A 20,043-nucleotide genomic window follows, 5' to 3' on the forward strand; every position below is an offset into this window, starting at 1 on the left:
CAGACAGGAGCACAAAGTGGTACAAGAACACAGTAAGCTTTTCTGATCTGCATGGATTAACATGTTGTGACATATTAGCTGAGTAGCTCAGCGGTCTAAGGCACTGCATCTCAGGCATCAATACAGACCCTGGTTCGATTCCAGGCTGTATCACAACCGGCCGTGATTGGGAGTCCCATAGGGTTGCGCACAATTGGCCCAGCGTCGTCCGAGTTAGGGTTTGCCCAGGGTAGGCTGTCATTGTAAATAAGAATTTGTTCTTAACTGACTTGCTTAGTTAAATAAAGGTTAAATAAAAACATTTAAAAAAATATGCTGTAATGTTAACAAGGATTTGTTGATCATGTGCAGAAAATCAGTATCTGTGTTATAGTGGACAGGAGTTGGAAAACCTGGACAGAAGTTAGAAACCCTGGACAGGAGTTGGAAAAGCTGTCCTATCATGTTGCAGCCAGAAAATTAAATTGATTTAAACAAATGGCTCTCTCATAATCTCAATTTAACATCATGTTCAAGTTTGTTTTTTGTGATATGCAACAGATGTTATGGTACGGTGAGCTCGTATTATTAGCCTGGAATCCAAACTGATACTGGAGCATATCAGGTTATCATGCTATGGGGCTCTCCAGTGAAGCGTGAGAATAATGTTACAGTTTCCGTGATTTAAGAAGCTGCAATGCTGCCCCTCTGTGGTAGTCAGCGTTATTATCACTTCACTTTGCAAGTTAGCTCTTTATTTTCCAGAAGCACTGACATGGAGTCATTTTAAAGCCAATATTTGTCCATATCATGAAAGATATGTAGGATATGTAAGATATGTAATTAGGCATTGCAAGAGGAACACTATTATATTATTCTACCGTGTTGCCATTTGATATGAAACATATCAATAGTCTTGTCACAATATGCATTCATATTATTTTAGCTAATGAAATAATGTATAAAGCTTTGCCACAGATACCCACAATGTGATGAAATTATTATCTACATCAGTGATGGGCAACTTTAATTGGCGTGGGGGCCACAAAAAAATATTAACTCATCATGAGGGTCTGCAGTGGCTCGCGGGTCTGTGTACCTACATCGTAGGGTGCAGTCAGAGTCGGCCCTACCCTTCCACAATTGCAATCAGTGGGTCAGGCGGCGCCCTAACTGTTCGATTCATATCGCGTGATTTCTGATGATTGTTCTCGATTATATCGACTGATTGGTTCTGTATGGGGTGACCCTTTTGGGAGCACTAAGCACAATTTGGTTGGGCCGCTAGTTGTCCACCCTGAACATGCAGTTTATCCCTTCTTATATGTGAAGCAACTGCTGCCAGAGAGTGGTGGGGCGAAAATCGTAGTTCTTGATTTTGACAAGGTTAGTGATATTCGGATTCCTTGGGACGTCCTTACCCTAAACCCTAACGCCAAGCATAACCCGTTGTCACGCCTGGTTCTCGGCGAGGCTACCCTAACCCGAACTTTAACCATTCATACAGTTCAACTTCAATGGGGTAGGGACGTCCCAGAGATCTTGAAAGCACAGACCATTTTGAAAGCATGACGTGGAAAGGGGCGGAGATGTCAGTCAATGTGGAAATGCTATAGTCACAGCAGTATCAGCACCAGTACTTCTGGAAGTTTCTTACATGGTGGCTAGCTAGCGACATGGTGAAAAGCGTATTTTGAGTAGCCACGATATCTCGGCTCATAAATTGATTTATTCAGCAGTGAGTGGGATATATTTATGTAACTCCATAGTTTAATAGGTCAAAAAAATCGTGGAGGTTCGGATTTGTAGCTAGCTTGCAGCTGTCAACTGGCTAGCCAGCTTCAAACACTACATTTCAGTGTGCTTGGTTGACGGCCTTTGATATAAGATTAACTGGTGAATTTACGATGTTTTTTTGAATATCAAGCGTTACTTGGCAGACACTCGTAATGGGTAAAGACTATTATAAAGTGTTGGGTATACAGAAAGGCGCCTCTGAGGACGAGATAAAGAAGGCGTATCGAAAGCAGGCCCTGCGATATCACCCTGATAAAAACAAGTCCACTGGAGCTGAGGATAAATTCAAAGAGATCGCCGAGGCCTATGATGTCCTCAGCGACACAAAGAAAAAGGATATATATGACCGATATGGAGAAGAAGGTAACGCATCAACTTTTGGTTCCACACAGTGTGGTGCACTATTGTAATCTAAACTGTCTTGCGCAATCGACGTTGTCAGGTTTGCCAACTATGTAACGTTGGTAGCTGTATCAGCCGTGGCCGTTTTTGACAACTTCTAGCTAACCTTATTATTTAAATGTTACTGTTTGTTTTTCTTTGTGTGTAGCCCTAGAAACTATTGTAGTTATTATATTGGAAGCAACTGAGCGCCGGAGAACTTGCTGGAACTGTCCTGCTTATTCTGAGTTCAAACTGTCGGTGGGGCTAGTTTGTTCACATCACAACGTTAATTCCTTCATTCTGTCACGTCCGCTCATGGTTTGTGACACATTGCAGAACACCTTTTCAGAAACACTGCTCTGTCACAGTGACCCCTGAAGACACAGGTGGAAATGTAACATGCTTTAGCATTATTTATTTAGAGAGATGGTATGTCTGGAAGTGTTGAAAGTGGGTTATGAATAAGTGATTCAAAGGGATTTAAAATAAACATTTTGATGTTTGTTCTTGTGTTCTAAAATAGCAATTTTGATGTTGTGTTCACTCTTACAGGCCTGAAGGGGCACACAGCCGGCGGCGGTGGTGGTCCCAATGGTCCCAACAACTACAACTACACCTTCCATGGAGATCCTCACGCCATGTTTACAGAGTTTTTTGGTGGCCGCAGCCCATTCGACCAGTTCTTCGCACGCAACGGGGACGATGACATGGACACTGATGACCCCTTTGCTGCATTTGGTATGGGAGGGATGGGGGGTATGCCGGGTGGAATGGGAGGGTTCCACCAACACCAGAGGTCCTTCAAATCCCGACCAGGGGGTCCCCATGGGGGCCGTGAGAAGAAGAAAGATTCTCCGGTGGTACACGAGCTGAAGGTGAGCCTCGAGGAGGTGTTCTCCGGCTGCACCAAGAAGATGAAGATCTCCAGGAAGCGGCTGAACCCGGACGGCTGCAGCATGCGCAACGAGGACAAGATCCTGACAGTGGACATCAAGCGAGGCTGGAAGGAAGGGACCAAGATCACCTTCCCCAGAGAGGGAGATGAGACTCCCACTAACATTCCTGCTGACGTGGTGTTTGTGGTCAAAGACAAACCCCATCCTGTGTTCCGCCGGGATGGCTCCGATATCATCTACCCTGCTAGAGTGTCCCTCAGAGATGTGAGTGCTTGGTCTTTGTGATTTCTTAAACATTGTGTCAGTCATAGACGTAACCCACTAAACTATTTCACTTGTATTCTCTGTAATCATGGTAATGATATTTCTCTGCTGCTCTCAGGCAGGGTTGGGCGAAATGACCTAAAATTCATGTCAATTTGTTTTGTAACTTATTCACAATGTATATTTACATTTTTTTTTCTCTAAATAAGCTTTGTTGCACCATTTAAATGTCAGTACACTGCATTTCAAACATTTTAAACAGTCAGGAATAATCTAATGAATTCATGGCTTGTAAAATTATACCTAGGCTAAATGTAAGCCTTCCACAACTCACTAATAATTATATTATAGCAGTTTAACTTGCTTTTTTGCAATAATCACTGATCTGGCTTTTAAGTCTGTCTGTGTGAAAATGCCCTTTTTGTTAATTTTTTTTTTTAACCAGAACCATACATATTGCACATCCACTAATAATGAGTAGTTAGCTAATCTTTATATTTAAATCCTAGCCATCTTGGATCTATTTACTTGCTAACAAGTTCGAAACAGTTGAACTGTTATGAACACACCCTCCTGTCAGTCCCCTACTGTTTGAACAAAATGCTAGCATGTCCACTTTGTGGCCTACCTACATGGATAAGAAGATGCTTATTTCTCAGAATGAGAACAAGTTGCCAATACGGTATGGAAGTACTAGTATTTACTACCTCCTGTTGCAAGTCCCGTACTGTGTTTTTGAATGGGCTTCAAGCTTATATAATCACATTTATGAAAACAAGGTGTGTGTGAAAGAAAACAGGCCATGTCTGACTCTCCACAGTCCTATTAGGGTGATTTCTCCCCTTCTCAGCTGTCTCACAGCCTCTTGGTTTACACCAATTAGAGTGCACATTTGGACTCTGACCCAACCCACTCCAGGTCAGTGGCTATCGTTGTCGGCAGATGAAGACGCAAGTTTGGCTGCCGACCAAGTTGTGTGTTTATTTGAGTAAAATTGTGGGTACAATGCATCCAAGAAAACCACAAGTCCATCCTCTGTAAACTGAAGATTTCTGTGTGTGAATACTATAGTGTGTGGTGGTGAAGATAAAAGTCCTAGACTAAGAAGCATTCGTACTGTTCTTGCAGAACAGCCTGTAGCGAGTCAGAACCAATTATCAGCATTATGTACTAGCGGGTAAGGGCGTTCATAGCCGACGGCTCCAGCTAGTTGTTTTTACAATATACACTACCGTTCAAAAGTTTGGGGTCACTTAGAAATTTATTTGTTTTTGAAAGAAAAGCAAACAGTTTGGTGCATTAAAATAACATCAAATTGATGAGAAATATAGTGTAAACATTGTTAATGTTGTAAATGACTATTGTAGTTGGAAACGGCTGATTAAAATTAAAAAATGAATATCTACATAGGTGTACAGAGGCCCATTATCAGCAACCATCACTCCTGTGTTCCAATGGCATGTTGTGTTAGCTAATCCAAGTTTATAATTTTAAAAGGCTAATTTATCAGTAGTAAACCCTTTTGCAATTATGTTAGCACAGCTGAAAACTGTTGTTCTGATTTAAAGAAGCAATAAAACTGTCCTTTAGCCTAGTTGAATATCTAGAGCATCAGCATTTGTGGGTTCTATTACAGGCTCAAAATGGCCAGAAACTTTCTTCTGAAACTCTTTAGTCTATTCTTGTTCTAAGAAATGAAGGCTATTCCATGTGAGAAATTGCCAAGAAATTGAAGATCTTGTACAACGCTGTGTGTACTACTCCCTTCACAGAACAACGCAAACTGGCCCTAACCAGAATAGGAGTGGGAGACCCCGTTGCACAACTGAGCAAGAGGACAAGTAAATTAGTGTCTAGTTTGAGAAACAGACGCCTCACAAGTCTTCAATTGGCAGCTTCATTAAATAGTACCAACAAAACACCAGTTTCAACATCAACAGTGAAGAGGCGACTCTGGGATGCTGGCCTTCTAGGCAGAGTTGCAAAGAAAAGGCCATTTTCAGACTGGCCAATAAAAATTAAAATATTAAGATGCAAAAGAACACACACTGGACAGAGAAACTCTGCCTTAGAAGGCCATTATCCCTGTGTCGCCTCTTCACTGTTGACGTTGAGACTGGTGTTTTGTGGGTACTATTTAATGAAGCTGCCAGTTGTGAGGCTTACACACAGCAAAAGGGTTTTCTAATGATAAATTAGCCTTTTAAAATTATGAACTTGGATTAGCTAACATAATGTGCCATTGGAACACAGGAGTGATGGTGGCTGATAATGGGCCTCTGTGCGCCTATGTGGATATTCCATTTTAAAAATCAGCCGTTTCCAGCTACAATAGTCATTTACAACATTAACAATGTCTACACTGTATTTCTGATCAATTTGATGTTATTTTAATGGCTAAAAAAATATTGTTTTCTTTAAAAATTGACATTTCTAAGTATCCCAAACTTTTGAACGGTTTTAGAAGGGTCTGCTCTGTGCTAAATTTTGGGAGTTGAGACAAAAAAAAAGGGTATCGTTAGAAAGGTTAAGTTCTCTTACAATAAAATGTCCCAATGTGTTTCAGGGTCCATCTCATCCATTCTGTTGGACCAAACCTCAAATATCGAGTTGACACTGTTTGTTGTCAGAGGAAGAAGTGATCTTTCGTCTTTGTTGTTTTGAGAGAGAGAGAGATGCATGCACGAAGGAGACGAGACCGAAAAAACAAAGTCATGAGAACAAGCGGACATAAACGCTCATAAAAACAAAAATATTACGATACAGGCATTTGGAACATCGCGCTAAAACATAATATCGAATTAATTTGACATTATCACCCAGCCCAACTCCCAGGCCTTGTACTCTTTAACAAAAAATATAACATACCTAATTGTGACAATCTGTATTTCTCTCTCCCATCAGGCACTGTGTGGATGCACGGTCAGCGCTCCCACTCTGGATGGCAGGACTGTGACTGTGACCTCCAGAGACGTGGTCAAACCTGGGATGAAGAAGCGTATCGTGGGAGAGGGACTACCCCTGTCCAAGTACCCAGAGAAGAGGGGGGACATGGTGCTTGAGTTTGTAGTGAAATTCCCTGAGAATTTGGGGCAGAGTGCCCGCGATGCACTGACTCAGATTCTTCCTCCTTGAATAACTAAGTGGCTTTTGAAGACACCTAACAAACACGAAGACAGACAGTCGTCTTTCTCCATTACAGTTGTCCTTACCCTAGTCCAAAGAACATAATAGTTGTTTGGGAATTATACTTGTTTATTTTGATCCAACCTTTGATCCAAATTATAATTCAGTTATATATTTAACCACCATGAGATATTGACAGAGTAACATGTTGGTCTCTGTTCTGATGTTAGCTGTTCTGTTTGGTTCATAATTTTTTCCTGTTTAATATTATTAAAACATTTAGATTTTATTACCTACATGTCCTATTGACAGTATTCCATTTCCCATTGGAAGGGAAAATAAAGACATTTCTGGGGGGACCCAGTGGTAGACATTGGATAATAATGATTGAGCATAGGGCAGGGGTTGGTCTGGCCCTGTAGAGATGACTGGTGCTGGTTGTTATAAGGTCTGAGGGATAGGTAGAGTTGAAGATGTCTGTGGCAAACAGAGCACTGACGTGGAATTTGTGTTGTATCCAGTTGTTTTGATAGTGCTTCCAGAATATTTGTTGCAGGCAACTTATCAACTATATATCTCAGGAGCAGTGACACACACCTGAATGTAGATATACTTATAAATACAATGCATACAGTGCCATCTGAAAATATTCAGACCCCTCAACTTTTTCCACATTTTGTTACGTTACAGCCTAATTCTAAAATTGATTAAAGTTGTTTTTTCTTTTTCGTCTCAATCTACACACAATACACCATAATGACAAAGCAAAAGCAGGTTTTTAGACATGTTTTAGAATTTTTAAAAACATCACATTTACATAAGTGTTGTGACCCTTTACTCAGTACTTTGTTGAAGCACATTTGGCAGCAACTACAGCCTTGAGTGTTGGGTATGATGCTACAAGCTTTGCACACCTGTATTTGGGCAGTTTCTCCCATTTCTTCTCTGCAGATCCTCTCTGGGTCTATCAGGTTGGATGGGGAGCGTTGTTGCACAGCTATTTTTCAGGTCTCTCGAGATGTTTGATCGGGTTCAAATCTGGGCTCTGGCTGGGCCACTCAAGGACATTCAGAGACTTGTTCCGAAGCCACTCCTACGTTGTCTTGGCTTTGTGCTTAGGGTCGTTGTCCTGTTGTAAGAAGGACAACCCCTTCGCCCCAGTCTGAGGTCCTGAGCGCTCTGGAGGAGGTTTTCATCAAGGATCTCTGTACTTTGCTCTGTTCATCTGTGCCTCGATCCTGACTAGTCTCCCAGTCCCTGCCGCTCAAAAACATCCCCACAGCATGATGATGCTGTCACCACCATGCTTCACCAAAGGGATGGTGTTAGGTTTCCTCCAGATGTGACGCTTGGCATTCAGGCCAAAGAGTTCAATTTTGGTTTCATCAGACCAGAGAATCTTGTTTTTCATGGTCAGAGTCTTTCTTTAGGTGCCTTTTGGCAAACTCCAAGCGGGCTGTCATGTGCCTTTTATTGAGGAGTGGCTTCCGTCTGGCCACTCTACCATAAAGGCCTGATTTGGTGGAGTGCTGCAGGGATGGTTGTCTTTCTGGAAGGTTCTCCCATCTCCACTTAGTAACTCTAGAGCTCTGTCAGGGTGACCATCGGGTTCTTGGTCACCTCCCTGACCAAGGCCCTTTTCCTCCGATTGCTCAGTTTGGCTGGGCGGCCAGCTCTTGGAACAGTCTTGGTGGTTCCACACTTTTCATTTAAGAATGATGGAGGGCACTGTGTTCTTGGGGACCCTTTTTGGTACCCTTCCACAGATCTGGGGAATTGACGCAATCCTGTCTCTGAGCTCTATGGACAATTTCTTCAACCTCATGGCTTGGTTTTTGCTGTGACATGCACTGCCAACTGTGTATACTTTTTATAGACAGTTATGTGCCTTTCCAAATCTAATCAATTTAATTTACCACAGGTGGACTACAAGTTGTAGACACATCTCAAGGATGATAAATGGAAACAAGATGCACCTGAGCTCAATTTCGAGTCTCATAAAAGGGTCTGAATAATTATGTAAATAAGGTATTTCTGTTTTCTAGGTATTACATTTGGTACCATTAAAAAATAATAACTGATTTTGCATTGTCATTATGGGGTATTGTGTGTAAATTGCTGAGGATTTTTTATTTAATCCATTTTAGAATAAGACCAACATAACAACATTTGGAAAATGTCCAGGGGTCTGAATATATCTTTGGTGTTACTGCTATTATTTTGCAGTGAGGTATGCGAGAGATTCTGAAACTGAGTTATGTTGGGGAACTAGAACAAATAGAATTCAGAAAATTATTTCAGCTTAAATGGGAGGGGCAAAACTGGGGATTCTTGAGCACAACTTGCAAATCATGTTCAAACTAACCCAGAGAATGAGGTATGAATAAATGTTTTTAGGAATTAACTCCAGGCAACTCCCTACAGATTCCACATACTTGATACACTACATGGCCAAAAGTGAGTGGACAACCCTTCAAATTAGTGGATTTGGCTATTTCAGGCACACTTATTGCTGACAGGTGTATAAACTCAAGCACACAGCTATGCAGTCTCAATAGACAAATATTGGCAGTAGAATGGCCCATACTGAAGAGCTCAGTGACATTCAATGTGGCATCGTCATAGGATGCCAACTTTCCAACAAGTCAGTTCGTCAAATTTCTGCCCTGCTAGAGCTGCCCCAGTCAACTGTAAGTGCTTTTATTGTAAAGTGGAAACATCTAGGAGCAACAACCGCTCAACCCCGAAGTGGTAGGCCACACAAGCTCACAACAGGGCCACTGAAGCAGGTTGCAACACTCACTACTGAGTTTCAAACGGCCTCTGGAAGCAAAGTCAGTCCAATAACTGTTCATCGAGAGCTTCATGAAATGGGTTTCCATGGCTGAGCAGCCGCACACAAGATCACCATGCGCAATGCCAAGCATCAGCTGGAGTGGTGTAAAGCTCACCGCCATTGGACTCTGGAGCAGTGGAAACATGCTTCACCATCTGGCAGTCCAATGGACAATCTGGGTTTGGCGAATGCCAAGAGAACGCCAACTGTAAACTTTGGTGGAGGAGGAATAATGGTCTAGGGCTGTTTTTCATGGTTCGGGCTAGGCCCCTTAGTTCCATTGAAGGGAAATCTTGACGCTACAGCAGACAATGACATTCTAGGCGATTCTGTGCTTCCAATTCTGTGGCAACAGTTTGGGGAAGGCCCTTTCCTGTTCCAGCATGACAATGCCCCTGTGCACAAATCAAGGTCCATACAGAAATGGTTTGTTGAGATCAGTGTGGAAGAACTTGACTGGCCTGCATAGAGCCCTGTCCTCAACTCTATTGAACACCTTTGGTATGAATTGGCACGCCGACCCAGGTCTAATCGCCCAACACCGGTGGCCGACCTCACTAATGCTCTTGTGAATGCTGCGGGAACTTGCTTCCAATGTTCCAACATCTGGTGGAAAGCCTTCCCAGAAGAGTGGAGGCTGTTATAGCAGCAAAGGGAGGGACCAAGTCTATATTAATGCCCATGATTTTGGAATAAGATGTTTATCAAGCAGGTGTCCATATACTTTTGGCCATACAGTGTAGCTTCTCCAGTTGAATAGATTTTAGTTATTCAAGGGCGCGTTATCTATTTTGTGCAAAATGTTACGTCACGCATGCGAGATTGACCTTGTGTGTGTGTGTGTGTGTGTGTGTATATAGACAAACATGCACCATCTTATTGTGAAATACTATAAGAAGATGGTGTGATGTGTTTTGACCTCTGTAGGACCCCTTACATTTAGCTTGAGGATCACTATTGTTGTAAGTATAATGGACTTGTATGCCCATTCTCCAGTGAAACTTGTAGGTGTGTTTACTCTGCAGTGACACTCTAGAAGCTATTCAAAACAGCAGTGCATTTTAGCTGTTTAAATTCTCTCTTTAACTCTGTTAAAGCTGTGAAACTAATATCTACTGCTACTTCGGAACCTCTATGCAAACCATTCCTGTTAGGATAATCTTCATTCTTTTTATTTTGTCATATCCTGTACTTCTTACACACTGCAGAGCAAACAATGACTTGTCTAATATGGCTGCGTTTAGTCAGGCCCCAATTCAGAGATTTTTTTCCCACTAAATTGTATTTTGACCAATCAGATCAGCTCTGAAAAAGATCTGCTGCGAAAAGATCGGATGTGATTGGTCAAAACACCAAATTAGTGAGAAAAAGATCAGAAGTGGGCTGCCTGTGTGAATGCAGCCTAAAGTATGTAGTGAACTGATTTTTGAAGCAATTGTTTGAGATAAAGCAAGCCTAAGCATCTGTGGTAAATAAGAAAATCATTCCAAAAATGACAGTTGACAAACTAAAATAGTCAAGTAGTGAGTCAGTTTTATTGTTAAAATATGTCTGAATTATTTGAATAATGTTACATTTTCAAGTACTTGAAATACATATTTTAACCTGGGGTGCATTCATTACGCTGATTCTGTTGCACAAAAGTTCTACGCCAAATGGAAAATGTTTTGTAACATTGTTTTTATTGGACAAATTCAGGTAGGTCCTGCATCGTTTCATGCTGTTTGGTTCTCAAACGCTAAATGGTTTCCGTTGCGAAATGTAATGAATTTGATTGATTGTCATTGAGGTTGTAATGATCAGTCAACACTTACCCATCTATCATTCCACTCCAAGTAGAGTTCCACTATTATTTAATTTGAACAGATACATGTGGTTTAACATGAATGTAGAGATGTGTAATCTCGGTTTAACTTTTTTGCTAAAAAATATTTGCTTTATTTGCAAATGTTTTCCTTTGATGGAAAAGTTTAAATAGTTTTTATAAAATTTGCAGACATTCTGTATTATTATTATTATTATTATTAGGCACCCAGAATTCTATTTGAGAAATAAGTGTTAGCAATCTGCTTTTAAATTGTATGAAACTGAACATTTTATTTTATTTGTCCTATCCTTTGAACAAATGAGGTCCCCTTGGCATTTTGTGGTATTTTAGTTGTTGCAAAGACTGGCAAACTTGTAAATATAAAATAAAATTGTACAAAATGATGTAGTTCTGTCTTATTTAGCCCCATCAAACTTTTAAAGTAACTGAGTGGATTTAGTTCTGCCCCACATGGAGCGCGAACCAGCTACTTTTTGCTTTCCTGCACACTGACTCGGTATCAAATTGTATTGGTCATTGGTATATAGCCTCGTTATTGTGTTACTTTTTATTTATTTTTTTACTTTAGTTTATTTGCACTGTTGGTTTAAGGGTTTGTAAGTCCACACTTATCGGGGCGGCAGCGTAGCCTGTCAAATCGGAGGGCATGTTGTCCGGTCCTCTGGCAGTCTCTATGGGGGTGCCACAGGGTTCAATTCTCGGGCCGACTCTTTTCTCTGTATATATCAATGATGTTGCTCTTGCTGCGGGCTCTTGCTGTGATCCACCTCTACGCAGACGACACCATTCTGTATACTTCTGGCCTTTCCTTGGACACTGTGCTATCTAAGCTTGAAACGAGCTTCAATGCCATACAACACTCCTTCCGTGGCCTCCAACTGCTCTTAAACGCTAGTAAAACCAAATGCATGCTTTTCAACCGTTCGCTGCCTGCACCCGCACGCCAGACTAGCATCACCACCCTGGATGGTTCCGACCTAGAATATGGGGCGGCAGGGTAGCCTAGTGGTTAGAGCGTTGGACTAGTAACTGGAAGGTTGCAAGTTCAAACCCCCGAGCTGACAAGGTACAAATCTGTCATTCTGCCCCTGAAACGGCAGTTTACCCACTCAATGACCCATTGCCGTCATTGAAAATAAGAATTTGTTCTTAACTCACTTGCCTAGTTAAATAAAGGTAAACTAAAAATGTGGACATCTATAGGTGTCTGGCTAGACTGTAAACTCTCCTTCCAGACTCATATCAAACATCTCCAATCTAAAATCAAATCTAGAGTCAGCTTTTTTTCAACAAAGCCTCACGCCGCCAAACTTACCCTAGTAAAACTGACTATCCTACCGATCCTCGACTTCGGCGATGTCATCTACAAAATAGCTTCCAATACTCTCCTCAGCAAACTGGATGCAGTTTATCACAGTGCCATCCGTTTACCACCCACCACTGCGACCACCACTGGTCGTATGCTCTAGTCGGCTGGCCCTCGCTACATATTTGTCGCCAGACCCACTGGCTCCAGGTCATCTACAAGTCCATGCTAGGTAAAGCTCCGCCTTATCTCAGTTCACTGGTCACGATGGCAACACCCATCCCTAAAGCAAACACCTAATTTGGCCGCCTTTCGTTCCAGTTCTCTGCTGCCTGTGACTGGAACGAATTGCTAAAATCGCTGAAGTTGGAGACTTATCTCCCTCACCAACTTCAAACATCTGCTATCTGAGCAGCTAACCGATCGCTGCAGCTGTACATAGTCCATCGGTAAATAGCCCACCCAATTTACCTACCTCATCTCCATACTGTTTATATTTATTTACTTTTCTGCTCTTTTGCACACCAGTATGCAAAATACCTGTACATGACCATCTGATCATTTATCACTCCAGTGTTAATCTGCAAAATTGTACTTATTCGCCTACCTCATGCCTTTTGCACACAATGCATATAGACTCTTTTTTTCTATTTTTTTTTCTTTTTTTCTACTGTGTTATTGACTTGGTAATTGTTTACTCCATGTGTAACTCTGTGTTGTTGTCTGTTCACACTGCTATGCTATATCTTGGCCAGGTCGCAGTTGTAAATGAGAACTTGTTCTCAACTAGCCTACCTGGTTAAATAAAGGTGAAATTAAAATAAAATAAAATAGTGGTTAGAGTGTTGGACAAGTAACTGAAAGGTTGCAAGTTGAAATCCCCGAGCTGACAAGGTACAAATCTGTCGTTCTGCCCCTGAACAAGGCAGTTAACCCACTGTTCCTAGGACGTCATTGAAAATAAGAATTTGTTCTTAACTGACTTGCCTAGTTAAATAAAGGTACAATTTAAAAAATGTGACAACGTTTGATTTGATTTGACAACACAGTTATTTTACACATGCAACAAGTTTGCCAACTAGGGACTAGCTAACTGGATTGGGATCAAAGCACCATTGTAACAGAGTGCATTTTGTTCTACCTGGAGCAGATTGTCAAACAAGCAATCTTCTGAAAAACACACATCCACATCCAGGGGTTAAATGGAGTGAGAGACATATGGGAACTGAATCTGTTACAAGTTAGAATCAAAAGCTGAGCATTTTTTGTAAAAGCCTGTCTGTCATCTATACTAGGTAGATAATAAAATGCATTACAGGCAGTGTAGATTAATTATTCATGCCAGGAGGACTATTGGAATTCCTAGGACAGAGGGTTGAAAAACCTGCCTTACAGTAGGGGGCATCGAAGAGCTAGAGACGAGGAGAGGAATCCTATAGTGGAGGAGGCCATTATACAGTGCTGAAGTCCCACCCCTGCAGTCGTCAATTGTTACCACAGCCGCAAAGTGATAAACCCCGCCTGGTTCTACTATTGCTCTTCTTAAAATCTGATTTTAAACATATCCTTAACCTCATTGCTAACCTTATTCCTAACCCCAAAACATAAATAAAAACCAAAAAGCACATTTTGTTTTCCTTATTTTTTTCTTCTCTCGACATAGCCAATTCTGACTTTGTGGCTGTGCTATCTAATGAAAACACCCCTGCTGAACTACATACATACCCATCAGATCATCCTTTCCTCTAATTTTCTTGTTAGCGTATCTCACACGACTAGCGATTCAAATGCGATGCAACTTTACTTTCACAACCTTTGGATCAAGAAGTAACCTAGTGTTTTGATGTTCCATTCCACGTCTGGCTTGAATCAATCACCTCGTACAGCGAGTTAGCTAGCTAAAGCTCTGGTAAGATGCTTACCTTGACTGCTATATTCCTTCATTCTCAGCTAGCTAGTAGCTAATATTGTGTTAGCCAACAAGCTAACTAGCTAACAAGTTAGCTACCTAACTGGCAATCTGTTTAAAAAAAATAGGTGTGTCAAATTAAGTGCAATCTCTGATTCAAGTTGAGATGTTTATCATCTTATCTAATGCCATGTAACTTGATGGCAAGCCAAGTAGGCAGAAGAAGTGTTTTAAGGGTGAGCTAGCTAGCTGGCTAGTTAGCTCCTGGGCGTTTTGGTACTCGTTTTTGAAAGCTATCTTCCAGTGTATTGTGATGTGACGCACCAGCGATGGGGTTTGGTAGTAATGCTTAACTAACCTGTCACAATCTGTTCACAGATGCACTCTGAATGTCTAGTTGCCATACAGTTGAAGTTATTGTCCCAACAACAACAGTAGCTAGCAACAACGACCACCATCAAGAGATAGCTGTGGTTCACTGGTGAATCATCAGGTGGAAGAAGACTTGAGAGAGAGAGAGTCCTTTGCTGGACCTTTGGCTACCTACCAAAGCAGCATCTGTTCACTTCCACAGACAGACAGAAGGATAAAAATGCCTCTTGGATTGGGTAGAAGGAAGAAAGCATCTCCACTAGTGGAGAACGAGGAAGCCGAGCCGATCCGAGCGGGTCTTAATGTCCCAGGAATGGACGGCCTGGATGGAGGTGGTGTGGGGCTCGGGGAGGGTGCTACCCAGGAGGGTCTGCCACCCCCACCCACCAGCCTGAGACCTCGTTTGATCTTCCACACCCAGCTAGCACACGGTAGCCCCACGGGACGCATCGAGGGCTTCAGCAACGTGCGAGAGCTCTACACCAAGATCGGAGAGGCCTTTGGGATCGCACCACCAGAGGTGAACAATATGACGACTGACGTGTGTGTGTGTGTGTGTGTGTGTGAGAGAGAGAGAGAGAGAGATCTGCTTCAGTTTATCCCTTTACTGACTCACTTTCTAACTCTTCAGGTGATGTTCTGCACTCTGAACACTCACAAGGTGGACATGGACAAGTTACTGGGGGGTCAGATTGGGCTGGAGGACTTTATTTTCGCCCATATCAAAGGCCAGAGGAAGGAGGTGGAGGTGTTCAAGGGGGAGGACGCCCTGGGGTTGACCATCACTGATAATGGAGCTGGATACGCCTTCATCAAGGTGGGCATGGTTACTGGCTAGGAAATCAGTCGTCTGTGTCTGTCACCTCTGATAGGTCTGGCAGTGGAAGGAAATCCATCAGCATCACACACAGAGGACTAAAAATAGAACAAAATGGGAGCGTTTGAAACGCAGAGCCTCAATTGCAGCGACAGTGTGGAATGTACAGTAGACTGAATATAAGATGTTAGTTAGTTGCCTATGCACATTATAGAGTTGTTTATGTTGCCCACTGCCAAATTGGCTGATTGTGTGAAATGGTGGATTTTTACTTTGTCTCATCCTGTCCCTTCCAGAGAATAAGGGAGGGTAGCGTGGTCCATCAGATCCAGGTCATCAACGTGGGAGACATGATTGAGTCCATCAACGGCCACAGTCTCATTGGCTGTCGACACTACGAGGTGGCCAAGATGCTCAAGGAGCTGCCCAAGGGGAAGGACTTTGTTCTCAAGATGGTGGAGCCCTTGAAAGCCTTCGGTGGGTTTGTGTATGTGTGTGTATGAGAGATTGTGTGTGCTGACACAGTAATTATGAATCATATTATGGTGTGACAGATTATATTTAGGAATGAGTCAGCACTTATCAAACTTTGTAATGCCTTTTACTAATTGCTCTTATATTATCATTGACTAGCTAGATATAGAATTAGGAGGTTAGAAACCTGATGCTCCTTTGACATGTTATGTTGTCTCCCTTACCTGTAGACATGATCAGCCAGAGGTCAGGAGGGGCCCGGGCTGGCTCAGGAACCCAGCTGGGGACAGGGAAGGGCACCCTGCGTTTACGCTCCAAAGGCCCAGCCACGGTGGAGGAGCTGGTGAGTGTGTGTTGGTTCTTCTATTACCTTTAATAAGGTTAACATGGTTTCAGGTCATGACTATGTTTATGGTATTTGTTTGTCAGCCCTCTGCATTTGAGGAGAAGGCCATAGAGAAAGTGGATGACCTCCTGGAGAGTTACATGGGCATCAGAGACAGTGAGCTGGGTAAGGGAGACGGTGTGTGTATACGTGTGAATGTGATTCACACATGCAGCTCCTGTTAGCAAAGTGGTGACTTGTGTGTTGCCACTTCAAATCAAATGTTATTTGTTACATGCTGTAAGCAACAGGTGTAGACTAACGGTGAAATGCTTACTCACGGACCCTTCCCAACAATGCAGAGAGAAGGAAATAATAGAAAAGTAAAACATGTAATAACAGATACACAATGAGTAACGATAACTTGGCAATATACACAGGGTACCAGCAATAAGCAATATACACAGGGTACCAGTACTGAGTCTGTGCAGGGTACAAGGTAGATGTGTACATTTGACTAGGAATAAAGTGACAAATAATAAACGTATGTGATGAGGCAAAGTTTGTGCAAAAAGGGTCAATGCAAATAGTCTTGGTAGCTATTTGGTTAACTATTTAACTTCCTATTACTTTGTTGTGCTGTGGTTGACCCCTCTCCCTCACTGTCAGCTGCTACAATGGTGGAGCTGGGGAAGGACAAAAAGAACCCAGATGAGTTTGCCGAGGCGTTGGACGAGACTCTTGGTGACTTCGCCTTCCCGGATGAATTTGTTTTTGACGTCTGGGGTGCCATCGGGGACGCCAAGGTCGGCCGGCTGTAACCGGAGGGAGCAGGGGACCAACCTGTGTGTGGTTTTGAATGCTGAGGCACCAACCTGCAAAAAACAGAACTACTAGGAAACACCACACTACCATCATGTGATTTACTTATTGTTTTCTGTGTACTTATTATTTTTTACGTGGAGTTTACTACTCTTGTTGGGATACTTTTGGGGGAGACTCTTTGGGAGGATAGAGACAGTGTATGGGAGAGGATAGAGGACTCTGATCACTAGCTCTGATCACTCGATCAGGCTGAAAATACTCTCATCAGACTCAGACTATTGAGTGCAATACGTGGAGGTTATTGTGTTCAAACTGCAAGTGCTTTTCAATTTTCTTCCAGGTCTTGTGGTTGTGGACACACCTCCTGACCTTGAACACGTCACATGTTAACGCCCAGGTCTTTGTTCCACTAGTCCTCTGAGGAACAATCTCGAGAACAACAAGTGGAGAAGTGAGGGACCACGGCTTACATACACCTACCTTTTGAAGTTTGAGTTCAAACAAACTGTGATTTTCCTCCCCCCACTTTGCACTGTCTTGCACTGCGCTGTAGAAAATATAAGAAAAGTGCATTGTACTTCACTGGAGCAGTCACTCACTACATTGCACTGGTGCATAGAACTGGACTACAGTATTTGTGTTCTGTGCGGTGTTGTTCAGAGAGAGGCGTATTGAGAGGCTCATGCCCAGAATGTCCTGGTCAAATCGCATGGTCAGAAAAAACATCTTATTAGCCCGTGCTATTATTGTTTGTCTCCTCGTTGTGAGTTCTTTTGGTTTTATGTGCTGTTGAGTGTCACTATTGAAGGAGTGTTTTGGTTGCTGAAGGTTCACAATGCGTAGACTGTCACTACAAAATTAGCTGCAGTCACTCAGTTTTTCTGAAGTGAATAAGGTATATAGAAACAAGCTGCACTTGTAGCACATCTCAGTCTGTTAACAAAGATAGTCTGGTTAATACTTAAATGGTCCCCTTTGCCAGGGAAACTCCAGTATTAAGAAAAGCAGTGTTATATTACAGTATTACAAGAATACTCAAGAATTTGAAGTACATGTTAAAACATTTTTTTTTTAAAAAGCTATTGACTTATTGGTAGACTGAGCCTTTAATTTTTTAAGAAATGTTTTTGCAGGATTTTTTTAAAGGAGTGGTGTTTTAAATGAAAAAGCGTTGTGTAACTGATGAGGAATTTCCTTTGTTTTAATTGAGTTGGTGGTAAAAATGAAAACTGATATCCATGCCAAAAGCATTGGCATTTCCAATAGACTGCATTTTTTTAGGGACCAGACAGTCTCAACATGAAGGAGCCAAATAGTTATGCACATAAGTCATGGAGCGGTCAAGTAATGAAAAGAAAATGCACCATTATGCAATTCTGCAATGAAATGAAGGACCAAGTCCAACACTGTTACTTTAGGAAAGAACCTGGACACTACCATAGGAACAGAATGATGTCATTATCAAACCAAACTACTTTCTGCAAAGTCATCTGGCTTTTAGTGACTTCTTTATAGATGAATAAAAAAACATGCAATATGGGTCAAAGTTCCAAGATATAGAAAATAATTACTCAACATAGAAAATATTTCTTTTCATAACTTTTTGGGGTTTTATCTTTTCCATAGTCTATCTCTGAATGAACAACATATTTTTGTAGTAAATTGTTTGGTTGTTTTTCTGTCTATCAATGCTGTTGAAGTATATCTAGATGGTTACTGTCATAAAATACTGATAATAGGCACTGTAATACTGAGGACATTGTTTTGGTATGGCTTTCTATAACAATGTCTGATTTATAATGGCAATAATAATGACGAAGATTATGAAATAAGATGTTTTCCATGTCTTTCCCTCAGTTGAATACACAAATGTTGCCTTGGACTCTTCAACAGGAAATATTTCCCTAGATGTAATTCATATTACTATATTATGTCAGATTGTTTAGCAGAAAAAAGTGCCAAATCTTATTTATTTTTTAAAGTTTTTGTAATTTTCCTTAGTGGGACAAGAAAATGAACTAACGTCAGGTCGTAGTCAAGCTGATATTTTGCACAGGCTGGCTGAGTTGGTGTTCACCTGCGAATGGAAACATGTTCTTCTTAGAGAGACAAACACATCACCCCCTGGAGTGCTGTGTGTTTATAGGTGTGTAATCAGGTCCTGTTCTCACCTCAAAAAATACATGCATCTAATCACTCCCTTCAGCCCTCAATAGTAGGACAGTTTGGGAACACAATACACAATGGGAATTTGATATGGCGTGTCAATGTTTGAGAGTCACATCTATGATTTAATTTGTAATTGTACTGATACTAATCTTAGTCCTGGGATGGAATATATAGAGCCTCTAAAAGCTCGGCTCAGCATCCCACGTTCTGGAAGTTTTTGCCATGGTCAACCTTTAGCGATCTGAATCCCCAAAACAACCATGTTTACTGCATACAGTTCACTGGACACAGCACGTCATTTCAACGTTGAAATGTGGGTAATATTTGGTTGAGATGTTGATCAATGTGATTTCAACCTTTATTCACCCACTCAAAGACAGCCAGAAGTTTGTTGAATTCCTAATGTGTTATCACTATGCTCTAAATCTTCTAAAATTGATTAAATTATATTTTTTCCTCATCAATCTGCTCACAATACCCCATAATGATAAAGCGAAAACAGGTTTTAGCAAATGTATTAAACATACAAAACAAATACCTTATTTACATAAGTATACAGACCCTTTGCTATGAGACTCGATGTTGAGCTCAGGTACATCCTGTTTCCATTGATCATCTTTTAGAAGTTTCTACAACTTGATTGGAGTCCACCTGTGGTAAATTCAATTGATTGTACATGATTTGGAAAGGCACACACCTGTTGATATAATGTCCTACAGTTAACAGTGTATGTCAG

At 41.6% G+C, this 20,043-nt stretch overlaps 2 protein-coding genes across 2 annotated transcripts; both read left to right on the forward strand.

Moving 5' to 3' along the window:
- Window positions 1-1,603: 1,603 nt before the first annotated feature.
- On the forward strand, window positions 1,604-11,491 carry LOC110538673 (dnaJ homolog subfamily B member 1). Its single transcript, XM_021625636.3, has 3 exons — window positions 1,604-2,139; window positions 2,713-3,320; window positions 6,225-11,491. The coding sequence occupies exons 1-3, from the start codon at window positions 1,929-1,931 to the stop codon at window positions 6,453-6,455; spliced, it is 1,050 nt and encodes a 349-aa protein (XP_021481311.2). The 5' UTR covers window positions 1,604-1,928; the 3' UTR covers window positions 6,456-11,491.
- Window positions 11,492-13,909: 2,418 nt separating this feature from the next.
- LOC110538674 (PDZ domain-containing protein GIPC1) lies at window positions 13,910-18,970 on the forward strand. Its single transcript, XM_021625637.3, has 7 exons — window positions 13,910-14,325; window positions 14,704-15,217; window positions 15,329-15,514; window positions 15,811-15,991; window positions 16,219-16,331; window positions 16,418-16,499; window positions 16,983-18,970. Exons 2-7 carry the CDS (start codon window positions 14,918-14,920, stop codon window positions 17,132-17,134), a joined length of 1,014 nt encoding a protein of 337 aa, XP_021481312.3. The 5' UTR covers window positions 13,910-14,325; window positions 14,704-14,917; the 3' UTR covers window positions 17,135-18,970.
- Window positions 18,971-20,043: the final 1,073 nt, after the last annotated feature.

Source organism: Oncorhynchus mykiss, chromosome 12 (assembly GCF_057628025.1).
Source record: "Oncorhynchus mykiss isolate SJ-2025 chromosome 12, ASM5762802v1, whole genome shotgun sequence".
NCBI classification, from domain to species: Eukaryota; Metazoa; Chordata; class Actinopteri; order Salmoniformes; family Salmonidae; genus Oncorhynchus; species Oncorhynchus mykiss.

Bases quoted from the DNA above. Each gene is read 5' to 3' on its own strand.
- LOC110538674 (XM_021625637.3), top strand. From the start codon at position 14,918: ATGCCTCTTGGATTGGGTAGAAGGAAGAAAGCATCTCCACTAGTGGAG. The intron at 15,218-15,328 runs GTGAACAATATG...CTAACTCTTCAG, and splicing joins TTGGGATCGCACCACCAGAG to GTGATGTTCTGCACTCTGAA. The intron at 15,515-15,810 runs GTGGGCATGGTT...TGTCCCTTCCAG, and splicing joins CTGGATACGCCTTCATCAAG to AGAATAAGGGAGGGTAGCGT.
- LOC110538673 (XM_021625636.3), top strand. From the start codon at position 1,929: ATGGGTAAAGACTATTATAAAGTGTTGGGTATACAGAAAGGCGCCTCT. The intron at 2,140-2,712 runs GTAACGCATCAA...TCACTCTTACAG, and splicing joins TGACCGATATGGAGAAGAAG to GCCTGAAGGGGCACACAGCC. The intron at 3,321-6,224 runs GTGAGTGCTTGG...CTCTCCCATCAG, and splicing joins CTAGAGTGTCCCTCAGAGAT to GCACTGTGTGGATGCACGGT.